Source organism: Myxine glutinosa, chromosome 4 (assembly GCF_964187855.1).
Source record: "Myxine glutinosa chromosome 4, kmMyxGlut1.1, whole genome shotgun sequence".
NCBI lineage: Eukaryota > Metazoa > Chordata > Myxini > Myxiniformes > Myxinidae > Myxine > Myxine glutinosa.
Genome location: NC_136264.1, coordinates 90,338,582 through 90,362,051, shown reverse-complemented (window position 1 = coordinate 90,362,051; position 23,470 = coordinate 90,338,582). Strand labels below are relative to the sequence as shown.

The 23,470-nt window shown below is 44.5% G+C and overlaps 1 protein-coding gene across 1 annotated transcript in view; it reads left to right on the top strand.

Moving 5' to 3' along the window:
• The window catches only part of LOC137425927 (membrane-associated guanylate kinase, WW and PDZ domain-containing protein 1-like), a 229,891-nt gene that overhangs the window by 140,455 nt on the left and 65,966 nt on the right, over nucleotides 1-23,470 (top strand). The window contains exons 12-13 of the mRNA XM_078776136.1: nucleotides 4,020-4,206; nucleotides 21,512-22,225. Of these exons, the coding sequence (XP_078632262.1) occupies nucleotides 4,020-4,206; nucleotides 21,512-22,225 (901 nt within the window). The remainder of the gene's footprint in view (nucleotides 1-4,019; nucleotides 4,207-21,511; nucleotides 22,226-23,470) is intronic.

Sequence of the window (23,470 nt, the reverse complement as noted above, 5' to 3'; positions counted from 1 at the left end):
TATCAGTCTTTTGAAACAACCAGCGCTCCCGACAAGTAGTCCCTTTGCAATGCACTCTCCCAACCAAGTCCGTGAAAGGGCTTTGCGTTCGCGCTTATATAACGCGAGCAAAGATCGCTCCGTGCGCCAAAAAGCCACGCCTGCCAGCGATGTTACCTCAGCCCTGGTTGGCTGGTGAAGGCTTACCGGCCACGCGTTTGATGACTGGATGACGTGGCCACACCTTCTGCTTGCCGTTCCGCCCCCTTTCTCGGGCCTAACCGCATGGCTTATGGCATCGTTTGAGCGGAAGCCCAGCGAGGCAGCGAACGCTGCTAACAAAGGCGCGTAGCAAATTGGAAGAGCCATGAGGCACCGACTGTAGGGGCGCGTAATTGCGTCGCTTGGAGAGGGAGGTCGCAAAATGAACGGAATTGGGACCTACTCTTATTTGATTGACGCAACGCATATTCAACTATTGGAAACACGGCCTTATCTAAAACACATACTAATGAAATAACTGAGTCCTATGGTGGCCTACGTGTTGCTTGTGGACTAACTAGGGGTGCTACCTTTAACCTTTAATGATGAGAATTTATATGCAGGAGTGTGGGTTCTAAAACCGCAACAATATATATATATATATATATATATATATATATATATATATATATATATATATATATATATATATATATATATATACAGTGGAACCTTGACTTACGAGTGCCCCAACTTACGAGTTTTTCGAGATACGAGCCGTCGCTCGGGCGGTTTATTGCTTTGAGATGCGAGCCGAGATCCGAGTTACGAGCTTTCGCCACCCGGTCACGTGGTTATCTTGCCGTGCAAGTACAGTATCTCTGTCGTATAGCGCTGCATTTTTGTTTTCGCATTTTGGTTATTTCGAGTTTACGCCGCCAGGTGGGTTCTGGTCACGTGGTTATCTTGCCGTGCAAGTACAGTACGTATCTCTGTCGTATAGCGCTGCATTTTTGTTTTCGCATTTTGGTTATTTCGAGTTTACGCCGCCAGGTGGGTTCTGGTCACGTGGTTATCTTGCCGTGCAAGTACAGTACGTATCTCTGTCGTATAGCGCTGCATTTTTGTTTTCGCATTTTGGTTATTTCGAGTTTACGCCGCCAGGTGGGTTCTGGTCACGTGGTTATCTTGCCGTGCAAGTACAGTACGTATCTCTGTCGTATAGCGCTGCATTTTTGTTTTCGCATTTTGGTTATTTCGGAAAATTTCTTAGTTTTAACCATGGGGCCTAAGAAAGTGAGTGGCAAGTGCAGTGCTGAGAAGAAGAAGAGGATGATGTGCTTGGATATAAAACACGCAATCGTCGAAAAACATGAGCGAGGTGTCGAGGAGGACGTATATAACGGCAGAGGAGAAGAGCATGCCAGGCCACAACTTGTGGATATAAAACACGCAATCGTCGTGTTTTATATAAAACTTGTGCTTGGATATAAAACACGCAATCGTCGAAAAACATGAGCGAGGTGCCGAGGAGGACGTATATAACGGCAGAGGAGAAGAGCATGCCAGGCCACAACTTGTTCAGAATGCCGGCGATAGCTCGCCTTCTCTTTGTGGAAAACACGGTGAGATCCTTAACATCCAACAACTAATGGGACGCAAACGGGGCGCCCAGTTTAGCGGTACACACATTGATGAATCACCCTGCCTGTGATTCACCTATGACAGGTTATAGCTGGGTCGGGATTCAAACCCAGGCTGGACAGTTTAGACTTTAGAGTCAAGTGTGCGTACCTCCAGTCCAGGCCATCCTGCCAACTTGTATGCTGCATACAGGTGAAATATAAAGCGCGAGATATTTTTATATATACTGTATATTTAAAAAAAAATTGGTGTGGTTTTTGGCGGGCTGGAACGGATTAATAGCATTTCAATGCATTTCAATGGGGAAATTTGATTTGAGATACGAGCAATTTGAGTTACGAGCTCGGTCACAGAACGAATTAAACTCGTAAGTCAAGGTTCCACTGTATATATATATGTATATATATATATATATATATATATATATATATATATATATATATACACACACACACACACACACACACACACTGCACATTAGGGTGGTCCAAAAAACATCGATCTCTCCGATTTTGATGCTCTACTGGATTATTGTTAGAAATGGTCTAAAACATTCACCCACCAAATATTTTCGCTCAATTCCATCTAGAAACTCATACACACTTCAATTGAAATATGGCGTTTTTCACCAAATTTGGCTATTTTCGGCAAATATGGACAAAAGTTAAAATCATGTGACACAAATGTATTTATTACAGATTTCACATAATGTTACTAAAATGTGGCACAGGCATCAAGTAAATTATCTCATCTGAACCATTTCCATAAATATCTTGATAAAAGATATACGAACAATTGGATAGGACATGACATTTCAAGTTCTAGACCTATGTTGATGTGTACGCATATAATGACATAAAAAGCATAGCATCTTGGAGTTAGTGTGATGTATGTGTGATGTGTGTATGAGTTTATAGATGACTCAGATGCAAAATATTTTTTGGGTGAATGATTTAGACCATTTCTAACAATAATCCAATAGAGCATCAAAATCCAGATAAAAAAGTGATTTTTTTTGCATTTTTGGACCACCCTACTGCACATACATCCTAAGGCTAGCGTGATGTTTATACATAATCACCGGACAACCATAGTGTACATGGAATTTTAACCAGGGTTGCCCATATCATGAGCCAGGGCTTCCATGGGAACACGAACAAACCAACCTGATTTATCTGGTGTGTAGATCTGTTCTCGTGTTGTTTACATCCTGATCTGTGTGCCAAAACATTGACATGCACAAGCCCTTCAGTTCCAGGTCTGCAGGTATGTCATGGGAACATTAGTCAAAGCTGTTTCCAGGAAATGCAATGATTTTCTTTTAGTTAAAAAGTTGTTGGTTTTTAAAAATTGTGATATGAAAACAGACGAATCCATAAAAATACCACACATTCCAAAAACTACTGGAATTATATTTGTACAAAAATCGATGTAGGACTGCTAATCAAATTCGTACCTCATTTAACCACGACAGGAATTTGGCAAGGATAACGACATACAAGAGTCTACTCTTTTCAAAAAATACGGTGTGATTTTTTCCATGTCAACAACCCAAATGCAGATGGCACAGCCAGCTTTACGTCCCAATCTGAAGGGCAGTCTTCTCTGAAGTGCAGTGCCCCCTTCTGGCATTGTAACAGAATGGCAGGTTTGTTTTTCAGTCGAGTTTGATCCAGTCGTGGATCGAACTAAGAATTGACAACTCAGCAGCGAGAATGCTATCCCAATGTAGAGAAACTTAAAACCACCGTGTTTTGCAACAGCGATCATAAGGACCATCATTGTTCAGATGCGTATAACTGAAAACAGTGGAAACTGTTGTTTCTTGAGCGCCACGGAGACACAAAACCAATCATTGAAGAAACCATGCACTGTGAGCACTCCGCATATTTTCCAGACTTTTTTGTATACAGAGTCGATGTTTGTGTATGAGCTCGATTGCTGGAACACAGAACGGACCAGGACAGTATAAAGTAACAAAACATAAAGAACAGTATAAAGAAGGTGTGGGTTGGGGGTGGGGAGGAACACACAGACAGTTCACAGCACAGCAAAGTAGAGGGAGAAATGGAGGAATAAAGGGCAGGGGAAGAATGAGAGCAAAGGGAGGAGACAGTGGGTGAACAGGATGGATAAATGGATACAGCTGCAAACTCTCAATCACAGAAATGGAAGGAAAAACTGGCCAAGAAGCAGAAATGGAACAATTTTTTTTTTTTTTAAATTAACAACTTGTCCCCTTTATGACGAATCCCTAATGCATAGGGTTGATCTATGCATATGCATAGGGTAATGAGGCAACTGCCTTCCTTGCTTGAAAGTTGTTTGATATGTTTTGAACATTTGATATGATATGATATTTTTGGACCATTGTACTAGCCAGGCATTGTGACTAATATAACATTCCGTTCCAGATTTTCATCGGAGCAGTGGTGCCAATGGGCGCAGCAGCACGGGAAGGCCGACTGCGCCCCGGCGATGAGCTTCGGGCCGTGGACGGGACGGCGGTGGCCGGGGCCTCGCATCGGCACGTGGTGGCCCTGATGCAACAGGCGGCTCGAAATGGGCACGTTCATCTAGCCTTGCGGCGGCCTGCCCCAGGTGAACCATCTGCTTCCTGTAAAATTTCTTACATTTACTTCTTTGTTTTTGACATTGTCTCGGACCTTATAGAGGAGCATGCACTAACATTACATGTCAAGAGAATGCGGAATAAATCGCAATGGTGTTCGTGACCAATCGGTGTACTTTATGTAATAAAAACAAGGACATTGAGAAACGTCAGTTGTACTTTTGAACAAATAAAATGGGCTTCAGAACAAAGTAAGGTCAGAAATTAATGGATTTAAGGTGAGAAACATTGATAAAACAAAAATATAACGATGGATATCACATTTCAACATGAGGTCGAAGCTTGTTTTTTCTTTATTTTAGTGTGTTCTTTATGTTAGAAAGTGGGAGTGGTTTTCGTCTAAATGGTGAAGATAATGAAGGTTGTTGACAAAAATATATGTCCGACAGGAAGGTACAGAAGTAGTGCGCTTACCTGTATGCTGTCCAGTCTGGAGTCTTTTCCCGCTCCGACTATAAACTGTAGGATTGGTGCTCCGGAGCAGTAAATTGCATCACAACATGCGCTGTCCCTCAGGTTACACCAGTGTCCCATCTGTTGTATTCCGGAGAGATGGACATTACATATCCCACAGTGTCTTTCCTGAAGATAGGCAATTTATCACTGGCAACCCTGAACAAATTACAAACTCCTGTCTAAATCAGCTTCAGTTAAGCGTCTGATCTGGCCAAGCAGTTTATGAAAACCTTGCACCAAAACATGCCCTCAGCTGAACCTAGAAGAAGGTGGGGTTCATGGTGGCCATTAAATAAGCAGTAGTAGGTGAATGAAATGTTTGAGGAATTTGTTTTTATTGGAGTGGACAGTGAACTGATATGTTGATAGTGACACTGATATAGTGACAGGACAGATATGTTGAAGGCACAAGGAAGTTGGGGTGTGAAGAGAATGACAGAGATCTGTAATCTGGTGGTGAAAGAAGGCCGTATTCCAGTGGATTGGGAACTGAGCACCCTCGTCCCTCTATACAAGGGGAAAGGTGACCCTCTGGAGTGTGGCTCGTATCGAACGATAAAGTTATTGGAGCATGGAATGAAGGTATTGGAAAGGGTGTTGGAGAGGAGGATAAGGAAGAAGGTGAAGATCGACGAAATGCAGTTTGGATTTATGCCAGGAAGAGGAACGACAGACGTGCTCTTTATTGTGAGGCAGTTGCAGGAGAAGTACATGGAGAAGAGGAAGAAGTTGTTTCTTGGGTTTGTTGATCTGGAGAAAGCATTCGATAGGGTTCCACGCAAAGTATTGACATGGGCAATGAGGAAGTTTGGAGTGGAGGAATGGTTGATCAGAGTAGTGATGGCAATGTACGAAAGAGCACGCACAGCTGTAAGGACGAAGGACGTGAACAGTGGTGAGTTTAAGGTGAAGGTGGGAGTGCATCAGGGGTCGGTACTATGTCCACTACTATTTGTAGCTGTGATGGAGGTGCAGGCTCAGCACGTGAAGGAGGTTTTACCGTGGGGGTTGTTGTATGCAGATGATCTGGTGTTGATTGCGGAAAGTATGGATGGACTGAAGGAAAAGATGAACAAGTGGAAGGAATGTATGGAGACAAAAGGTCTGAAGGTGAATATCGGAAAGACGAAGGTGATGGCAAGTGGTAAAGCATGTGTTGAGGTGGAAAGAACTGGGAAGTGGCCCTGTGCTGTGTGCAGGAAGGGTGTCTGAGTGAACTCCATTCAATGTACAATGTGCGCTGAGTGGGTTCATCAAAAATGTAGTGGTCTGAGAGGGTCATTAACCAGTGTGGCAGCTACATTCAAGTGTAAGGTGTGCACAGAGGGAGCTGCAGATGGAGGAAATGTTGAGTTGGATCTTGGAGACGGCGTGAAGCTGGAAGGTGTGAAAACATTTTGCTACCTCGGAGACATGCTGAATGGGGAAGGTGGATCAGACTCGGCAACGGTTGCTAGAGTGAGATGTGTATGGAAGAAGTTTCGGTAACTGAGTGGCGTGCTGATGAGGAGGGGAGTGTCGTTGAAGCTGAAGGGAAAGGTGTATGCTGCATGTGTGAGAAGTGTTATGATTTATGGGAGCGAGACATGGGTAATGAACGTAGAGCAGCAACGAAGGTTGGAAAGGGTGGAAATGCGAATGCTTCGATGGATGTGCGGAGTATCGTTGAGAGAGAGGAAGACAAATCATGAATTGCGAAAGATGATGGGAATAGAGCCTGCGATTGATGCTGTGAAGAGGAACAGGTTGAGATGGTTTGGTCATGTGTTGAGGAAGGATGAAAGTGACTGGTTGAGAAGAGTGATGGAAATGAATGTAGAAGGAAGTAGAGGACGGGGAAGACCGAGAAAGACTTGGCTAAAGATGGTGGAAGAAGAAATGCGGGCAAGGGGGTTAACAAGGAGAGATGCAGAAAATAGGACAAGATGGAGAAGATTGTCATGGGGCTCGCAAGGCTAAACCCTGCTCTAGCAGGGAAAATGGCCTTAAAATGCATGTTGTTGTTGTTGTTGGAGTGGACAGTGACAGGAATCGGGGGCACAGCGTGAGAATGAACAACAGGAGAGTCAGGAGAGAAGTGACGCAGGGATTTTTCACAGAGTGTCAAAAATATATGGAATCATCTTCCTGGGAGAATGGTTGAGGCAGAGCCAGTAGGTTTAAAAGAGAAGTCGGTAGGTGCCGAGAAGCAATAGGGATACAAGGGTACAGGGATGAAGGCAGAAACTCATGGTAGATTGCGATTGGATGGATGTGAAATGTGGCCTTCTGATGATGTCTCTGCCAAGATCCGATCCCATCTCCAACTATAATTCCAAACCAAAACTCCCACTCTAACTCCAAAAGAAAAACTGCCACGCATAGCGCGATCACAGCCCTTGTAAACTTTGGAACTGTCTTTATGCATGGCGGATCCCTATCATTGGCCACCAGCTGTGGGCTTGCCATGTTCCAGGCTGCCATGCCCCCCCCCCCCCCATAGGGCATCCCCATTAAAAAGGGTTCCCCCCCTCCTTCCCCCCCCCCCCCCCATCCAAGGCTCCGCAGTCGATCTCACCGCCATGGCTTGCGGTTCACTGGCCAAACAGTCAGTGCTCCTTCTTCCTAAAGCTCAATGCCCTTTACAGTTGTGCTTTTATGCCAAAGTCCTCACCCAGCCTTGCTTGAAAACAGGAGGTTTTACACAACAAACTTACTCTAGACTGTCTTAAAGTTAACACACTGCCTCCTCAGTGCTCGTTTTACAATACGACTTTAACATTTTCCCTGTTACATGAGTAATCTAAGCTACGTGGTCACACATTTCATGCTATTGTTACCAAAATCGAGTTATGCACCTTTCCCCTCCCCCCTCCAACCCCTCTCCTCGACCCCCTACCCCTCCCATCCCCAACACCCCCCCCCCCTACCGCCCCTCCACAAAACTTTTGCATGAATTACTCACTCGGACAAATCAACACAATATAAAGGAATTTAACCTGAGATCCCAGCATATGCATGTGCATGAGTTCAGATTGAATCTTGACATAAAGCAAGCCAAGCCTGAGGAGGGAACTGCTTGAATAATAAGTCAATAAAGCCACACAAAGTTCCCTTTAACATCTGGTTTCAAGTCTACCCACCTCATGGCATTGTTTTCAAAACCCTCCATTTATTCCCCACATTTGCATCACCTGGCAGACTGCATTGAGTTGATATATAAAGTCTAATACCTCAGGCAATACACATAAAATTTTATGAAGCAAGCAGATTTAGGGGTGAATGACAACATTAAATATTGTGATAAATGTATTAGTTGCAATAATATTTTTGAGGATAAAATAATGGATAAACTAGAACGGGCACTCGGTAGAGCGCATACCTTCGCCGCAGCTACTGTTCTGTACTTGGTAAAAATACGATTTTGACCTTTTCGTGACCTTGACCTTGACCTTTGACCCGATTGCTCCCAAAATCTAATCAAATGTGTCCCGTATAATAACCAATCATCCCACCAAATTTCATGCAATTCGGTTGAATACTTTTTGAGTTATGCGAATAACATACACACACACACACACACAGACATACAAATAAATACACAGCGATCAAAACATAACCTTCCGCTTTTGCGAAGGTAAAAATGAAAATTATAATATTTCCAATCATTTTTCTACACTGTTGGGTATAATCTATAATCTATATAATCACGGAGCTTGAGAGATTGATGGGGACAGATCGATAAAACCCCCAAATTTCCACCAGGTGTTCCTTAGGTCCATAGCTTTGATTTTTACCTTCGCAAAAGCGGAAGGTTATGTTTTGATCGCTGTGTATTTATTTGTATGTCTGTGTGTGTGTGTGTGTGTATGTTATTCGCATAACTCAAAAAGTATTCAACCGAATTGCATGAAATTTGGTGGGATGATTGGTTATTATACGGGACACATTTGATTAGATTTTGGGAGCAATCGGGTCAAAGGTCAAGGTCAAGGTCACGAAAAGGTCAAAATCGTATTTTTGTTGTTCTGTTCCCTACACTCCCATGCCAAGTACAGAACAGTAGCTGCGGCGAAGGTATGCGCTCTACCGAGTGCCCGTTCTAGTTATAAGTGCAGCCACAAAATTGGCAAATACCTTCCATTTGAATTTTATTTTAGTTATGCAAATTATATTAATTCATGCATTTTCATATATATTTCGAATGTAAATTGATAGCTCAAAATTGTTGAATTTTAGGTGTGTAGCTTGATTTTAAGCGAGCGATCGGGATTTAAGCGATCAAAGTGATCGGGGCGGTTGATCGGGGCGGTCACGGATTTTCGAAGCTGTTCCACGATCTTCACGCACGCTCGAAGCTAAGTCATTGTCACATTTGTATTCTTGTCTAAACTGTTTATCTTACGTGTGTGTACCTTTTAAGTGTCCCTCGGAAGTTTTATCAGGGTTAATCTTTCATACCTGTAAAGAATAGTCGAGTATCTCGTGCCGCGCGCGGCGACGCGGCCTAGTTGTTGAAGCTTCCGACCTGGAGGCTTGTTTTCTCTCCGGGCATCCAAAGTGGTTATTTTTTCATTCGTGTCTTTGTCAAATTTCAACTCGTTACTTTATCGTCCATGCTTTATTGTTTGTTTATAGTTAGTTTTGGTTTGAATTTCCTGTAACTCGTAATTAATTAATCCTGTTCTGCGCCTCGTGTGCGGCCTTGTACCTCCATCGGTGTTTGTTAACTTAAGTCCCCTACATCGTGTTTTGCTTGGCTCTCAGTTTTTCCCTTCTACACCGAACGTAATACTCTCTGTCTAACGTTTTAAATCCCCACCCCACCCCACCCCACCCCACCCCACTCCCGCCAAAAAACAACAACAAAAAAAAAAAAACATTTATTTTTCCTTTCTCCACGTGTGCCGTTGTCTCATCCTGTACTTTCTGTCCAGGTGTATCGCGGTGCTTTTCGCCCCGCCCCCATTATCTCCTTGCCATCCACCTTTTGCCCTGTTCACGTGACTCGTGGTGGTCCCTCTCGACCCTCCCCCCGTTGGTATTTTGTGCATATAAGATTGTTCACGGTTCTGTTTAAATATTATTTTAAATATGTTTAACCTTTCCCGTTCAGTGGTTTATTCAGTGGTATATTACAACACGCTGTTTTTCTTCCTATTTAAAAGGCTTTTCTCAATTTCCTCTCCAACTCATTCCACGTCAAAAAAAAGAAATTCAATATCTTATACGTCTCCCTCACTACATGGTCTAAATTCACATTCATTCCATCCCTCCTCCATCGTTCTGAATCGGATTGCTAACTTGAAAATCACAACAAACCCAATTTGTTATCAATGTTCGGCTTTCATTAATCATCCACTTTCTAAACTCCCCTCTTGCCCCTCCCCTCCAAATCCCCCCCCTTGCACCTACACTCCTAAACACTCCCCCCTTTCCCCTCCCCTCCAAATCCCCCCCCTTGCCCCTCCACTCCTGAACTCCCCCCTTGCCCTTCCCCTCATAAACTACCCCCTTGCCCCTCCACTACTAGACTCCCCCCTTCCCCCTCCCCTCCTAAACTCCCCCCTTGCCCCTCCCCTCCTAAACTCCCGCCTCACTCCTCCCCTTCAAAACTCCCCCCCAACTCCTCCCATTCAAATCTCCCCCCATACCATTCCTCTCAAATTCTCCCTCCTCCCCCCTCCTCAAAGTTGCCTCCTCCCCACCTCGTCTCCCTTCTATCTCATGCCTCCACCCCCCCCCCCCCCCCAACCTTCTACTGTCCCATGCCCCCCCTCAAACAACCCCTCACTCTGCCTCATCCCTTCACCACCAAACCTTTCATCCTCCTCGTCCTTCCCTTTCTTGGAACTCTTCTGTAATCTCTGACACACTATCAACTGCTCTCCCTACCTCCCCCTCTCATCCTTCATCTTACCCTACTCCTCCCCTCCCCTGTCCTGTACCCGATGCTCCCCCTCTCTCTTCTTTAACGGTATGGACCTCAAACATCCGGGGCCTTCGCTCAAACCTGACTGATCTCTCCATACAGGTTGCTTCTGACAATCCAGACTTGATCTGCTTTACAGAGACTTTCCTCCTTCAAGATGTCTCTGATTCCTCAATATCTCTTCCTGGTTACTCCCTCTTCCGGTATGATAGACCTGAGCCTCGTCCTGGTGGTGGGGTGGCTATCTTTATCAAAAACTCTCTTCCTCATTCTCCTTGCACTGCCCTCTCTCCTCCTCACCCCCAGGAGTACCTCTGGCTACGGCTTCCTCTCCGCTCCCACCTTTTGTTCATATGTGTTCTGTACCGTCCCCCAAACAGTGATGACTTAATTTACATTTCACTCTCTGACAACATGGACCAACTTCTATCCACTCATCCCAACTCTCTCTTCCTCATATGTGGTGACTTCAACTGTCATCATGCCACCTGGTTGGGTGTGGGTTCCTCTCTCACCAGTCATGGCACCTCAGCAAAGGACTTCTGTGACTCACTGGGATTGACACAATCTTTCAATTTCCCGACCCGGATCTCAGCCAATGGAGTTTCTTCTCTTCGAGACTTGGTTATGACAAACTTCCCTGCTAATGTCTGCTGCTCTTCTTCTGCTCCAATCGGTTCTTCTGATCATGTGCTTGTCAAAGTGGACATCTCTCTGGCCATTCTCAGAGAGCCTCCTCAGCGTCGAAGAGTCTGGCATTTCACTCAGGCCGACTGGGACAGGCTTCAAGCAGCCACCAATCGTCTGGATTGGTCTCCCATCTCCACTGCCTCTGACATCAATTCTTCCTGGGAATTCTTCCAAAGCAAACTGATCTCTCTCATGCACAGATTTATCCCATCTCGTCTTCAGTTGTCTTACCCTTCCTCCCGTCCATGGTACACCGAATCTTGTGGTGAGGCAGTTGCCCTGAAACAACTTGCCTTTGCCTCTTGGAAGGCTAATCCAACTGAAGGCAATCTCAGTTCCTTCCACCAAGCTCGGAACAAGTGTGTGTCTACCCTCAGGAGTGCCAGGAAGCACTATCTCTCCTCACTCAAGAACGAACTCTCAAACCTGTCTCCTTCCTCCAAATCCTGGTGGCGTCTGGTCAAATCCGTTTCTGGTGTTTGTTCCCCCTCCATCCCCTCCCTTACCTCAAATGGCCACATATTTGACATCGCACGTGACAAAGCCGAATGCCTCAACTCTGTGTTTGCCTCAAAATCTTTAGTCCCAAACCCATCTCTCTCTGTTCCCACCTTTCCCAGTCGAACCCAACTGCTCCTGGACTCTGTGTCCTTCTCTCCTGACAAGGTGGAGGAGTTTTTGTCTAACCTCGACTCTGATTCTGCAACTGGACCAGACGGCATCAGCCCACGGGTCCTAAAATCCTGCTGTGCCGCTCTATCTCACCCTCTCTCTGTTCTTTTCACCCTATCTTTTGCTCAAGGTCATCTGCCAGCATCCTGGAAATCAGCAAACATTACCGCTTTACACAAAAAAGGTGCAAAAACAGATCCTTTTAACTACAGACCAATCAGCCTGCTCCCAATTATCAGCAAAGTCATGGAATCCATCATTGCTTCGGATATGAAATCTTTCCTCTTCTCCAATGGTTTGATCTCTGATCATCAATTTGGATTCAGACCAGGTCACTCTACTCTGGACATGCTGCTTCTCCTGTCTCAACAATGGATGGAGGTCCTCAATGCCAAACAGGAAATCAGAGCTGTCTCCCTCGACATATCACGTGCCTTCGATACGGTCTGGCACCCAGCTCTGCTCACCAAACTGTACTCCTATGGTATCCATGGAAATCTCCATGCATGGCTTGCGGACTTCCTCTATGGTCGTAGTCAACGTGTGGCCCTGAATGGATTTCTCTCATCTCCCCTTCCTGTTCAGGCTGGAGTTCCCCAAGGCAGTGTGCTGGGCCCTGTGCTTTTTCTGGTCTTTATCAATGATCTCTCCGACTCTCTGGAAAATCCTCTCTATCTCGTTGCTGATGACTGCACTCTCTGCCGCTCCATTCCTCTTCCCTCAGATCGGCAGTCTGCAGCCTCCTCACTCTCTGAAGACCTGGACAAAATCACAGACTGGTCAAACAAGTGGAACATGTCTTTCAATCCTGACAAATCTCACACTCTTACTATGTCTCTCCGAAAAGATCGACTGGACAACCCTCCCATCTACTTTCTCAACAATCCTCTCCAAGAAGTTCTGTCGCTCAAGCTTTTGGGTCTCACTATCTGCCATGATCTTTCTTGGGAAAACCACATTTCCAAGCTGGCCTGCAAAGCCAGTCGCCGACTGGGCATCCTCCGTCGTGCGAAGTCCTTCCTTGGCACACCTGAGCTCCTCACCACATACAAGGCTTTCATCCGCAGCTCAATGGAATACTGTTCTCCCCTATGGGCTGGTGCTCCTGCCTCACACCTAGCTCGGCTTCACGCTGTTGAAACCAAAGCTTTCAGAATCATTGGAATCTCCCGCGATGAAGCTATCTCTGAGGGCCTTTCACTCACTCACCGCAGGCAGGTAGGTGGTCTTTCTGTCTTCTACCGACTCCTCTCCGGCCTTGCTCCCCCAGCTCTCTCTGTGCTCTGTCCCCCAAATATTCCTACAGGTCGCACAAGATCTGCCAGCAAGCCTCTGATGGTTAAACTGCCAAAATCTCGGCTCTCTGCTCACCTTCACTCCTTCATTCCTCTTTTCTCCCGCCTCTGGAACAAACTCCCACACTCCCTTCAATCCCACTCCTCCCTCCAGGTCTTTAAAACAGCTGTTCACCACCATCTCTTATCTTCCCCCATCCAAAACCTTGATCTTTTCTACCCCCACTAATTCACCCCAGATCCACCTTGTTTGTAATTCCAACTTCTTTCCTGGTAGTCCTGGCAGTGTCCATATGTTTTATGCTTCTCCCACCCCCTTTCCCATGCCTCCCCCCCAAAGCCCTCTCCCTCCCACACATCTCTCGATGTCTCCATGTCTCTCGGTTCCTGCTCTCAAATGTTGTGTTTGTGTCCTTCCCCCTCTCTCCCCATCTTGTCTACCGCTCCCGATGCTTTTTGTTTTATGTGTCGGTTTGTTGGTTATGTGTCGGTTTGTCGGTTTGTCTTTCTGTGTGATAAATGTTCGCTCCTTCACCAGCCTCGATCTTGTATACAAAAAATAAAAATAAAAAAAAGCACAAGGAGATCGGTTACAATGATATTCTCAATAACTTGTGCAGATTTGATGCATTTTTCGTATATAGTAGTACAGTATATATATGTGTGTGTGTGTGTGTGTGTGTGTGTGTGTGTGTGTGTGTGTGTGTGTGTGTGTGTGTGTGTGTGTATGTGTGTGTGTGCGCAGGGGCGTCGAGAGGCAGCATGGGACCCGAACTAAACAACCTCGGGGCCCCACCCTTTCTCTCTTATAACTTTTTAAGGAACTTTCTTTAAGGAAGATCCTAAATTAGAGTAGCAACCAGCTCATACAACAACAACAACAACAACAACAACAACAACAACAACAACAACAAAAACAACAACATGCATTTTAAGGCCATTTTCCCTGCGAGAGCGGGGGTTAGCCTTGCGGTCCCCATGACAATCTTCTCCATCCTGCCCTATTTTCTGCATCTCTCCTTGTTAACCCCCTTGCCTGCATTTCTTCTTCCACCACCTTTAGCCAAGTCTTTCTCGGTCTTCCCCATCCTCTACTTCCTTCTACATTCAATTCCATCACTCTTCTCAACCAGTCACTTTCATCCTTCCTCAACACATGACCAAACCATAAACGAGCTCATAAATGAAGCAAAATCACAGCAGCCTTTTCAGCTCACAGTACAAGTGTTCTAGAGTAAATAAATAAAGTATTAACAAATCTATTAGACAAGTTGAAGTTTGTGCACCTCATACGTGTTTCAGAGTACGGAACATACAGTGCGGTCCAATTGTCCAAATCATCATGATTGCTCCAGACAAACGGCCTCAAACAGTATATAATAAAATGCACACAAGGACAAAATTCTTATTTATCCGTGCCATTTACCTGAATATTTTACCGAGAACAGCAAATGGTCACTTTTATTTAGCCGTGCGATCAAAAATAAAGGAGATAGCGGGACGTTTGGACCGATCGAGTCAATTCGCACCCTCGATTGTTGAACGTTATTTCTCCCTAAGATTGGCAAAAACATACGTGAGAGGATGGTTAATAATAGTATTTGGACAAAGAGGATACAAACCTATTTCTTTGTAACGCACTTTTCTGGTTAATAACAGTTTTTCGTAAAGTTTGAAACTGTACCATTAATTGCAGTAAATGTTGTTTGTTTCTGGCAAGAAAGCCAGAAAGGAAAGCAAAATCAGCTTCTGGGTTTAAATGTAACGATGAGGAAATGAGGATGAGCCGAAGAGGGGTTTCACTGTACTGTTTAAAAAAAAATTACAGTAGAAGCTCGGGCCCCTCAACGGACCCCGGGCCCCGAGGCAGCGACTCCCCCTGACTCCTCCTCTCGACGCCCCTGTGTGTGTGTGTATATATGTGTGTGTATGAATGAATGAATGAATGATCGTTTTAAGGCCATTTTTCCCCGCTAGAGCAGGGGTTAGCCTTGCGGGCCCCATGACAATCATGGTTCCCTGTTTGAGGCAATGTTTTTGTGTGAGGAATGTTTTTTGTGGAGTTCTACTGGAGCTTTCTGATGTAGAATGTGATACATTGAAATTATCATTATGATCTCCTGAGTTGATTAGGAAAATTAACTACAAATAACCCAGAAGAATTCCCATGTTCCTAAATGTGCGCCATGTTAAGGTGTATAGAGCAGTTTAATAGGTTATTTCACAGTATGGCATTCTAATTACAAAGTAAATAACAAAAACAATGATAACATTGTAACAAAGCATATATTAATTAATATTAATGATATCAACAACAACAATAATATTAGTATCATTTGGCCCACTAGTTAGATTTAAAAGTTTTCATTTGATATTCATAGAATTCCACCTGTCACAGTTACAGCTGTAAAGCTTGGTGCATCTTCATGCAGTCTTCCTGCAGGCACACCTATCACAGCAGCCTCTCATGCTCTTACAGCCAAATGTTCCTAGCACACACACTACAGGCTCTAGAGGCCATCGGTAGTATTGTCCATACAGGATGCAAAGATTGTCTATCTTTCTATAGAGTCCACCCCCATTCCTCTGGAGAGGGTATTTGTTTCTGGGTCAATTAACTTGGCGTTTAGATCCCAGCCTGGTATGCGGCATGCTTCCAGCACTGCAACAAAAGCATCTCGCATGGGTGGAATGTTTTCCATTGCCTTGTTCTTTTGACAGAGAATCTTTATGCGAACCTCATTGACAGAGATTAGGTGGCTGGTCCTGTTATCGAGAAGGACCCTGAAGCGTTCCAGGAGTTTGAATTGGTTGGCATCGAAATTGACGTGTAAATGGATTCATTGCAACAAAGGTGAATTCCTCAGTCGCCTCTGGATAGCATTTCCACACCTGCCATGCTATCTTTTTGCCTTTCACGTAGAAAGCTGATGCAGTGTCACGGCCAGTGAAAATATGGAAAGGGCAAGGTCAGTGATTTGTCTTTCCCCAAAGCATGAGATATCACATTGATATGAAAATAAGTGAAATTGTTTTCTGTGCCAGTCTGTAACTCAGCACACAGTTAGCAGATGGTATACATTGCCAATCAGAATCACGACGACATCAGTATCCACAGTGCAAACATGGGCGTTTGGGAGAGTCATTCTTCAAGGCATCTTGCAGGTGAGCCAATATGCTCGTGTCAGGGTCGTCGTGGTTACATGGCTCAATAGATTGGACTTTTTTTCCCTTGGTGTAGCTTTCCTCTGTCTGTAAGACATGGGGATATGGGTGCTTCTCATGCTTGAAGAGGTTATCCATATCTCCATCTCTGTGCTGCATCACAATATATAGCTGAAAGGAGAGGGCAACATTGATATTCTGGCCAAACATTGTAATCTACACTGCCTGGTTGGTCTTCACATTGACTGCTGCGCACTTGAAAAGGGTAAGACAATCTATATAATAATACGCGTATACATCCGTCCATCTGTCTGTAATATTCCTTTCCACCCATTGGTTGGACATAGGGTTCCACGTGAAGTAGTGACATGGGCATTGAGGAAGTTAGGAGTGGAGGAATGGTTGATCAGAGTATAGTGATGGCAATGTACATAAGAGCGCGCACAGCTGTAAGGACGAAGGACGGGAACAGTGGTGAGTTTGAGGTGAAGGTGGGAGTGCATCAGGGGTCGGTACTAAGTCCACTACTATTTGTAGCTGTGATGGATGTGCTGGTTCGGAACGTAAAGGAGGGTTTACCGTGGGAGTTGTTGTATGCAGATGATCTGGTGTTGATTGCGGAAAGTATGGATGGACTGAAGGAGAAGATGAACAAGTGGAAGGAATGTATGTAGACAAAAGATCTGAAGGTGAATATCGGATAAACGAAGGTGATGGCAAGTGGTAAAGCATGTGGTGAGGTGGAAAGAACTGGGAAGTGGCTGTGTGCTGTGTGCAGGAAGGGTGTCGGAGTGAATTCCATTCAATGTACAATGTGCGCTGAGTGGGTTCATCAAAAATGTAGTGGTCTGAGAGGGTCATTAACCAGTGTGGCAGCTACATTCAAGTGTAAGGTGTGCACAGAGGGAGCTGCAGATGGAGGAAATGTTGAGTTGGATCTTGGAGACGGCGTGAAGCTGGAAGGTGTGAAAACATTTTGTTACCTCGGAGACATGCTGAATGGAGAAGGTGGATCAGACTCGGCAACGGTTGCTGGAGTGAGATGTGCATGGAAGAAGTTTCGGGAACTGAGTGGCATGCTGACGAGGAGGGGAGTGTCATTGAAGCTGAAGGGAAAGGTGTATGCTGCATGTGTGAGAAGTGTTATGATTTATGGGAGCGAGACATGGGTAATGAACGTAGAGCAGCAACGAAGGCTGGAAAGGGTGGAAATGCGAATGGTTCGGTGGATGTGTGGAGTATCGTTGAGAGAGAGGAAGACAAATGATGAATTGCGAAAGATGATGGGAATAGAGCCTGTGATGGATACTGTGAAGAGAAACCGTTTGAGATGGTTTGGTCATGTGTTGAGGAAGAATGAAAGTGACTGGTTGAGAAGAGTGATGAAAATGAATGTAGAAGGAAGTAGAGGACGGGGAAGACCGAGAAAGACTTGGCTAAAGATGGTCGAAGAAGAAATGCGGGCAAGGGGGTTAACAAGGGGAGATGCAGAAAATAGGGCAAAATGGAGAAGATTGTCATGGGGACTGCAAGGCTAACCCCCGCTCTTGCAGGGAAGGTGGCCTTAAAATGCCTGTTGTTGTTGTTTGGTTGGACAGCTGCCCTGACTCCACCCACAAATCTCCCCTGAAAAATTATACGGCTGCCATTTTGGTGCTTTGTGAAGCCAGACATTTTTGGAGCTGTCATATTCACAATTACCATGACCTCCCTATAAGTTTTCCCTTTGAGTGTAAAACAACCAAAGCGACTGTTGAAGGATAATCAAACATTGAAAGGTTGGAGCCGGTAGGCATCACTGGCCTTGTGATGGCCACAGTAAGTATAAGCCACATGTTTCAGTCGTTAGGCTTCACGCCTCTGGTGTCAGCATATGGTTAAGTGAAATGGGATTCTTTCCGAGCTATATAACCACTCTGTATTATATTGTATATGCACATAGGCAGTGGGCGTGTTTTTGCTTCAAACCGGGAGCAATAGAAGTAGTGGTCTGGTGCTGAGGTAGTGGTCTGGTGCTGAGGTAGTGGTCTGATGCTGAGGTTGTGGTCTGGTGCTGAGGTAGTGGTTTGTTGAATATATATATTTAAATGACTCGACCAGGGACAATAAAACCCGTGTCATTATAAAGGTCTTTGTCCGAGGAATTCCGAGAATCTCGCGCGATTGTGAAAGAAAACACCCGCCATTATTTACTTTTAACGATGTGTATTTTTGATTTATTGATTATATTGATTATTTACTGATTTATTGTCAAGGATGCGTTCCTAAAAACTACGACATTATAGGAAACCCATGGACATTTTATATTATCCCATATACATAGTGTTATAATGGGGGGATGCTTTGCCAAGGAAAAAATTTGGTCACCCTAACTTAACTTAACTTTCACTTAAGTACAGGGTTAAGTTAAGTTAAGTTAACCCGTCAGGGAGGTGTGACGATTTTCAGAAAACTCGTACACAGTTATTTTTAGTCGAATTTAAATTTTTACTTTTTAAAAAGACTACATATATAATGCCATGTAATACACTGTAACAAAGACATTTTAAAAATGTAATTCATGTTTGAAAAATGACATCATCTAAATGGCGGCCGTTCTTGTCCAAGCATTCTTGCAGATGCGCGGAAAAGTTCCAGCATTTCTCAGCACAGCAGCATCCCTCAGCAGTTCCAGCATTCTTTCTGCGAACGTAAACCGTACGAAATCATTCTGCTGCAGTTCTTGAACCACCATGATTTTGTACGCGTGATAATGAAGGTCCAAGTGCAAAATTCGACGAACTGATCTGTCTGACATCCGTAGAGCGCGAGCGTGCCGTACCGCTGACCGACGAGGGCTGGCCTCCACAGCTTGTCGAACCCTTTCGATGTTTTCCGGGGTCCTAACGGTTCGATCACCTCCCCGAGCTGCTCCCGGCCTCACAGATCCAGTTGTCCTGAACTTTTTTACCCACTTCAATATTGTGTTTCGAGACGGAACGGCGCCACGTCGACCAACATTGAAGTGAGTACGAAATCTGCGCTGTGTAAGCACCACCTAACTACCCGTTTGAATAAACGTCTCAACAACAAAGACGCGATGTTCAATCGTCCACAGCTCCATGGCTACTGAAATGGCGCCTAACAACGAGTAACCAACAGCCATCACGCATGCGCTAGACCCCCCACTTGCATTGTTATACCCAATTCAAACATGAATTACATTTTTAAAATGTCTTTGTTACAGTGTATTAAATGGCATTATATATGTAGTCTTTAAAAAAAAAAAAATTTGAAATTCGACTAAAAATAACTACGAGTTTTCTGAAAATCGTCACACCTCCCAGCAAAACCCTGTACATATTAGAAACAAAATTAAACAAATCAATACAGAACACAATGTATGCACACAAATAGACATTTTAATGTTGCGGGTTTAGAGTGGAGGGACCACAGGGAGGGAGAGGCAAGCGCTAGTGTGCTTCGGTGGAACATCTGAGCCGGCTAGGCGATGTGCTGGTACTCCCTCACAACTGGTACCCAAATCGCGGTTCAACCGGTCACCAAGCCAGATGCCGGTTGCCGGTTGCTTTCCCTACGAATGCTAATCATCCTGATCCCAATCTGTCCTTTAATGGACGGGACGATTCATAATTAAAGCCATTTGCGATAAGGGCAACTCGAATCATTCAGAGACCAAGTGACTTTGTGTGCGTGTTTATTAAGTAAAAAGGAATGGAGAATAAAGGACACAAATTTATTTATTTACACAATTTACTCACAAAGATATGCTCCGCTGGGTATCAGACGAGTGGAAGTACACCGTCCTTAAAATTTTTGAACAACGTTACATCTTAGTGGCGTGACTTAAATCGACTACCGTCCCATAATGTGTTAACGACGTTCTTTTGAAACAACGCAAATCGACTCCACATAAATTGGTGACTTACTAATGCATCAGGAAGAAGATATTTGTTTAGTGTCATTTATTGGCACAATTCGCATCGTCACTTGAGAGTTGCAATTCCATGTGGTTTCCGCATATCTCATGGGATTGTGAGTTGAACAGGTGCCTGGGATGGGCCTCGAGATGTAGTTAGCCATGCTTTTCCTGTTTTGATTGTGGTTTCTGTGTTCGGTAAGGATGGGGGCCGGGGGGGAGGAGTGGTGGGGTGATTGATGACTTGAAGTCACATTTTACATTGTGTTGATGTTCCGTGTGTCCCTGCTCTTTCTTCTTTATTGACTGATGGATAGAAGAGGTGCAGTCTATCAACACTGACTTTTAGTAGATGTGGCACTGAGTTTTGCCTTTTGTTTCCATGATGCGGACTGTGTTAGCAACAGATTCATCTATGACATCACGTGTGTCTAGTATAAGCAAGTCCGAAGTATCTACAGTAAAGGATTACCCATGTAAATTATGGTCTCACCCAGATTTAGTGCTTCCTGCTGAAATGTTTTTTGTGTAGGCATTCATTCTTCGTGGTAATGATGACTTTCCTCGTCTTCAGGAAAATATTCATTTTCAAACACCGTCACAATGTGGACCTGCTCTGGCCCCAACCAGCATCTATTTTCTAAAGACTAAGGGATTTTTGGATATTGAAATATTAATGAAAATACATGTAATACATATATAATTTGCATAAAGTATCATCAAAATTATATGAGACATTTACCAGCGGCTGCCTTTAAATAATGAAAGCTATGGACCTAAAGACCACAAGGTGAAGTTTTGGTGCTTTTATCCAGTGTGTCTCTATCTCATGAAAATATGGCCTTAAGTTTCCTCACAAATAAGGCATAAGTTCAAAACAGCGATCTTGGTGTGTTTTATTGCCATCTTTCACTAAAACAATGTTCAAATTAGGCCTAAGATGCATGATAATGTATTAGATTTGCTTTCCTCACCAGTTGCAATATCATACTCTTGCCTAAATCTTAGATCTCACCTTGTGATATGATTACTATGAGAGGGACCAGTCCAACTCCTTTCCTTTTAAATAAAAAGAAAACAAAAATGTCATAAATTTTTTACAACTGATGAATCATATTCACTCTCTGAATCTAACGTTCAAAACTCTCCTCTATCCCAAACTTCAGAGTCACAGCAAGCATCTCCACTAGTTGAACAGGCTGCAGCATGTTTGCGTCATGCACAGCTGGTTGCTGACTCAACCGTGCCACCTCCTCCACCATGCCGCACCTTCGAATTGCAACGTGGTCCACCGGAGCCTGTTTTGACCAACTGGCAACACTTTGACCTGCATCGAGGCACCACAACCATTTCCCCAAATCCTTGGGCAACGTTCGATCCTTCGAGGCCACTCCTACAAGAGCACGGAAGTAAAACTGACATTGGGGAATTGCACAGGGCTTGGTCTAGCCTGGAGGGGTCACGAGCACTCGAACAGCCCGAAATGGGTCTTCCACCCACATCATGGCACTGGTTTGACACACATCAAGGAATGGAGACTGTTTGGCCTACATTTGATGTGTCACAGAGCATCAGTGAAGCGGGCCTGCTTTCCGGTGTAGCACTGGAACCCCAACCTTGCATCGGCCCTGCATATGAGGTGGTGCCCTGCAATACTCCCGCACCTCCCCCACCACTTTCACCCTGGGTTGGGTTTGATTCGCCACAAGGGCAGTCGCCGAGTGAGGCACGGAGGCCCGATGGAGAATCCATTGCCTGGCAAGAGTCCGAGGCACAGAAGAGCTCAACATATGAAGTGACACTTGAAAGGAAGGAGAATGAAGGCTTTGGTTTTGTCATTGTCTCGTCCCTTAGCCGTCCAGAAGCTGGTACCGTTGTGGGTGAGTACTGGACCTTCATAAAGGCACAAACACGGCAGGATGGAATGGTAATAGTGTGTGTTCCACTTTGCCGCAATGGCTTTTGTTTGATTAGTGGCCCAACCGACTGCGTTCCACTCCGAAGAACATAAATAGATATTTTTTATACATTCAACCTTTAAACTGGCTCGAGACTATGAGCAAGATGGCCAAATTGATGCTGTTATTATGTCATTTAGAAGCACAGTGAAAATAGTCCATCATTTTGACAATGGCAGATCAATGTTACTGCATCTGCTTGTTCTTACTGGTGGCATATTCCAATGTGAGATACATCGGCGACAGGTTTTAGTTTTTCTGCCAATGAAATGCTTGTGTCTAATTCAACCAATGACAGTGTGGTTCTTGATAGAAAATGCCACCATTCATGGAGTTGGTTTTGTTTGATCTGGCATTCATGCATTATGTGATGTTGGCATTAACCTTATGAATAATAATGAATCAATCCCCTCATGGTAAGGCTGATGTCATCCAGCCACATTCCATGAGGTTTATTTGACACACTACAGTCGGTCATTGAAACATGACACAACAAAATATACCAAGAAGATGTAAAATCGATCAAATGCAATAAGTTTTGATGAAAATAACAACAAAAAAAGAATATATTGGTGATAAAATCATATAGGTGACGTTAAGATCGACCTGATGAAAATCTTTAAAACTCTCTATATTTCTCGCCTAAACTTTTGGCTTATTTTGGGGAGCTGGCAGCACCCTATCTTTTGTAGTGAAAAGCACGACTTGGCATGAAATGTGAAGAGTGTGTTGGCCAATACGAATGTCAGTCTATCAGAAAAGTCTAAATAACCCGCCCACAAAATTCTGCTGCTGTTGATGTCAATATGTTAGATTGGTGTTGGGCTAGCGGCTAGGGTGCCAGCTTAGGATCCTAGGATCCTGGGTTCGAATCCCGGTCAATCGCTGAATTAACGCCAGGGGGGTTGACTCAGCCTGTCATCCTTCCGAGGTCGGCTAATTGAGTACCAGCTCACTGGTAATTCCCTGTTTGTCGTTAAAGGCGGCAAAAAGGGTTGGCGTCAGGAAGGGCATCCGGCCGTAAAACATTGCTTCAAAAAGGGGACCAAAAAACAACAACAACCACGGTCCCCGAAAAAGGCCAACCCCCGCTTTGCGGGGGAAAATGGCCTCTAAAGGTGTTTTTTTTTTTTTTTAATGTGTATTAGGCTAAGGATTTGTCTTCCA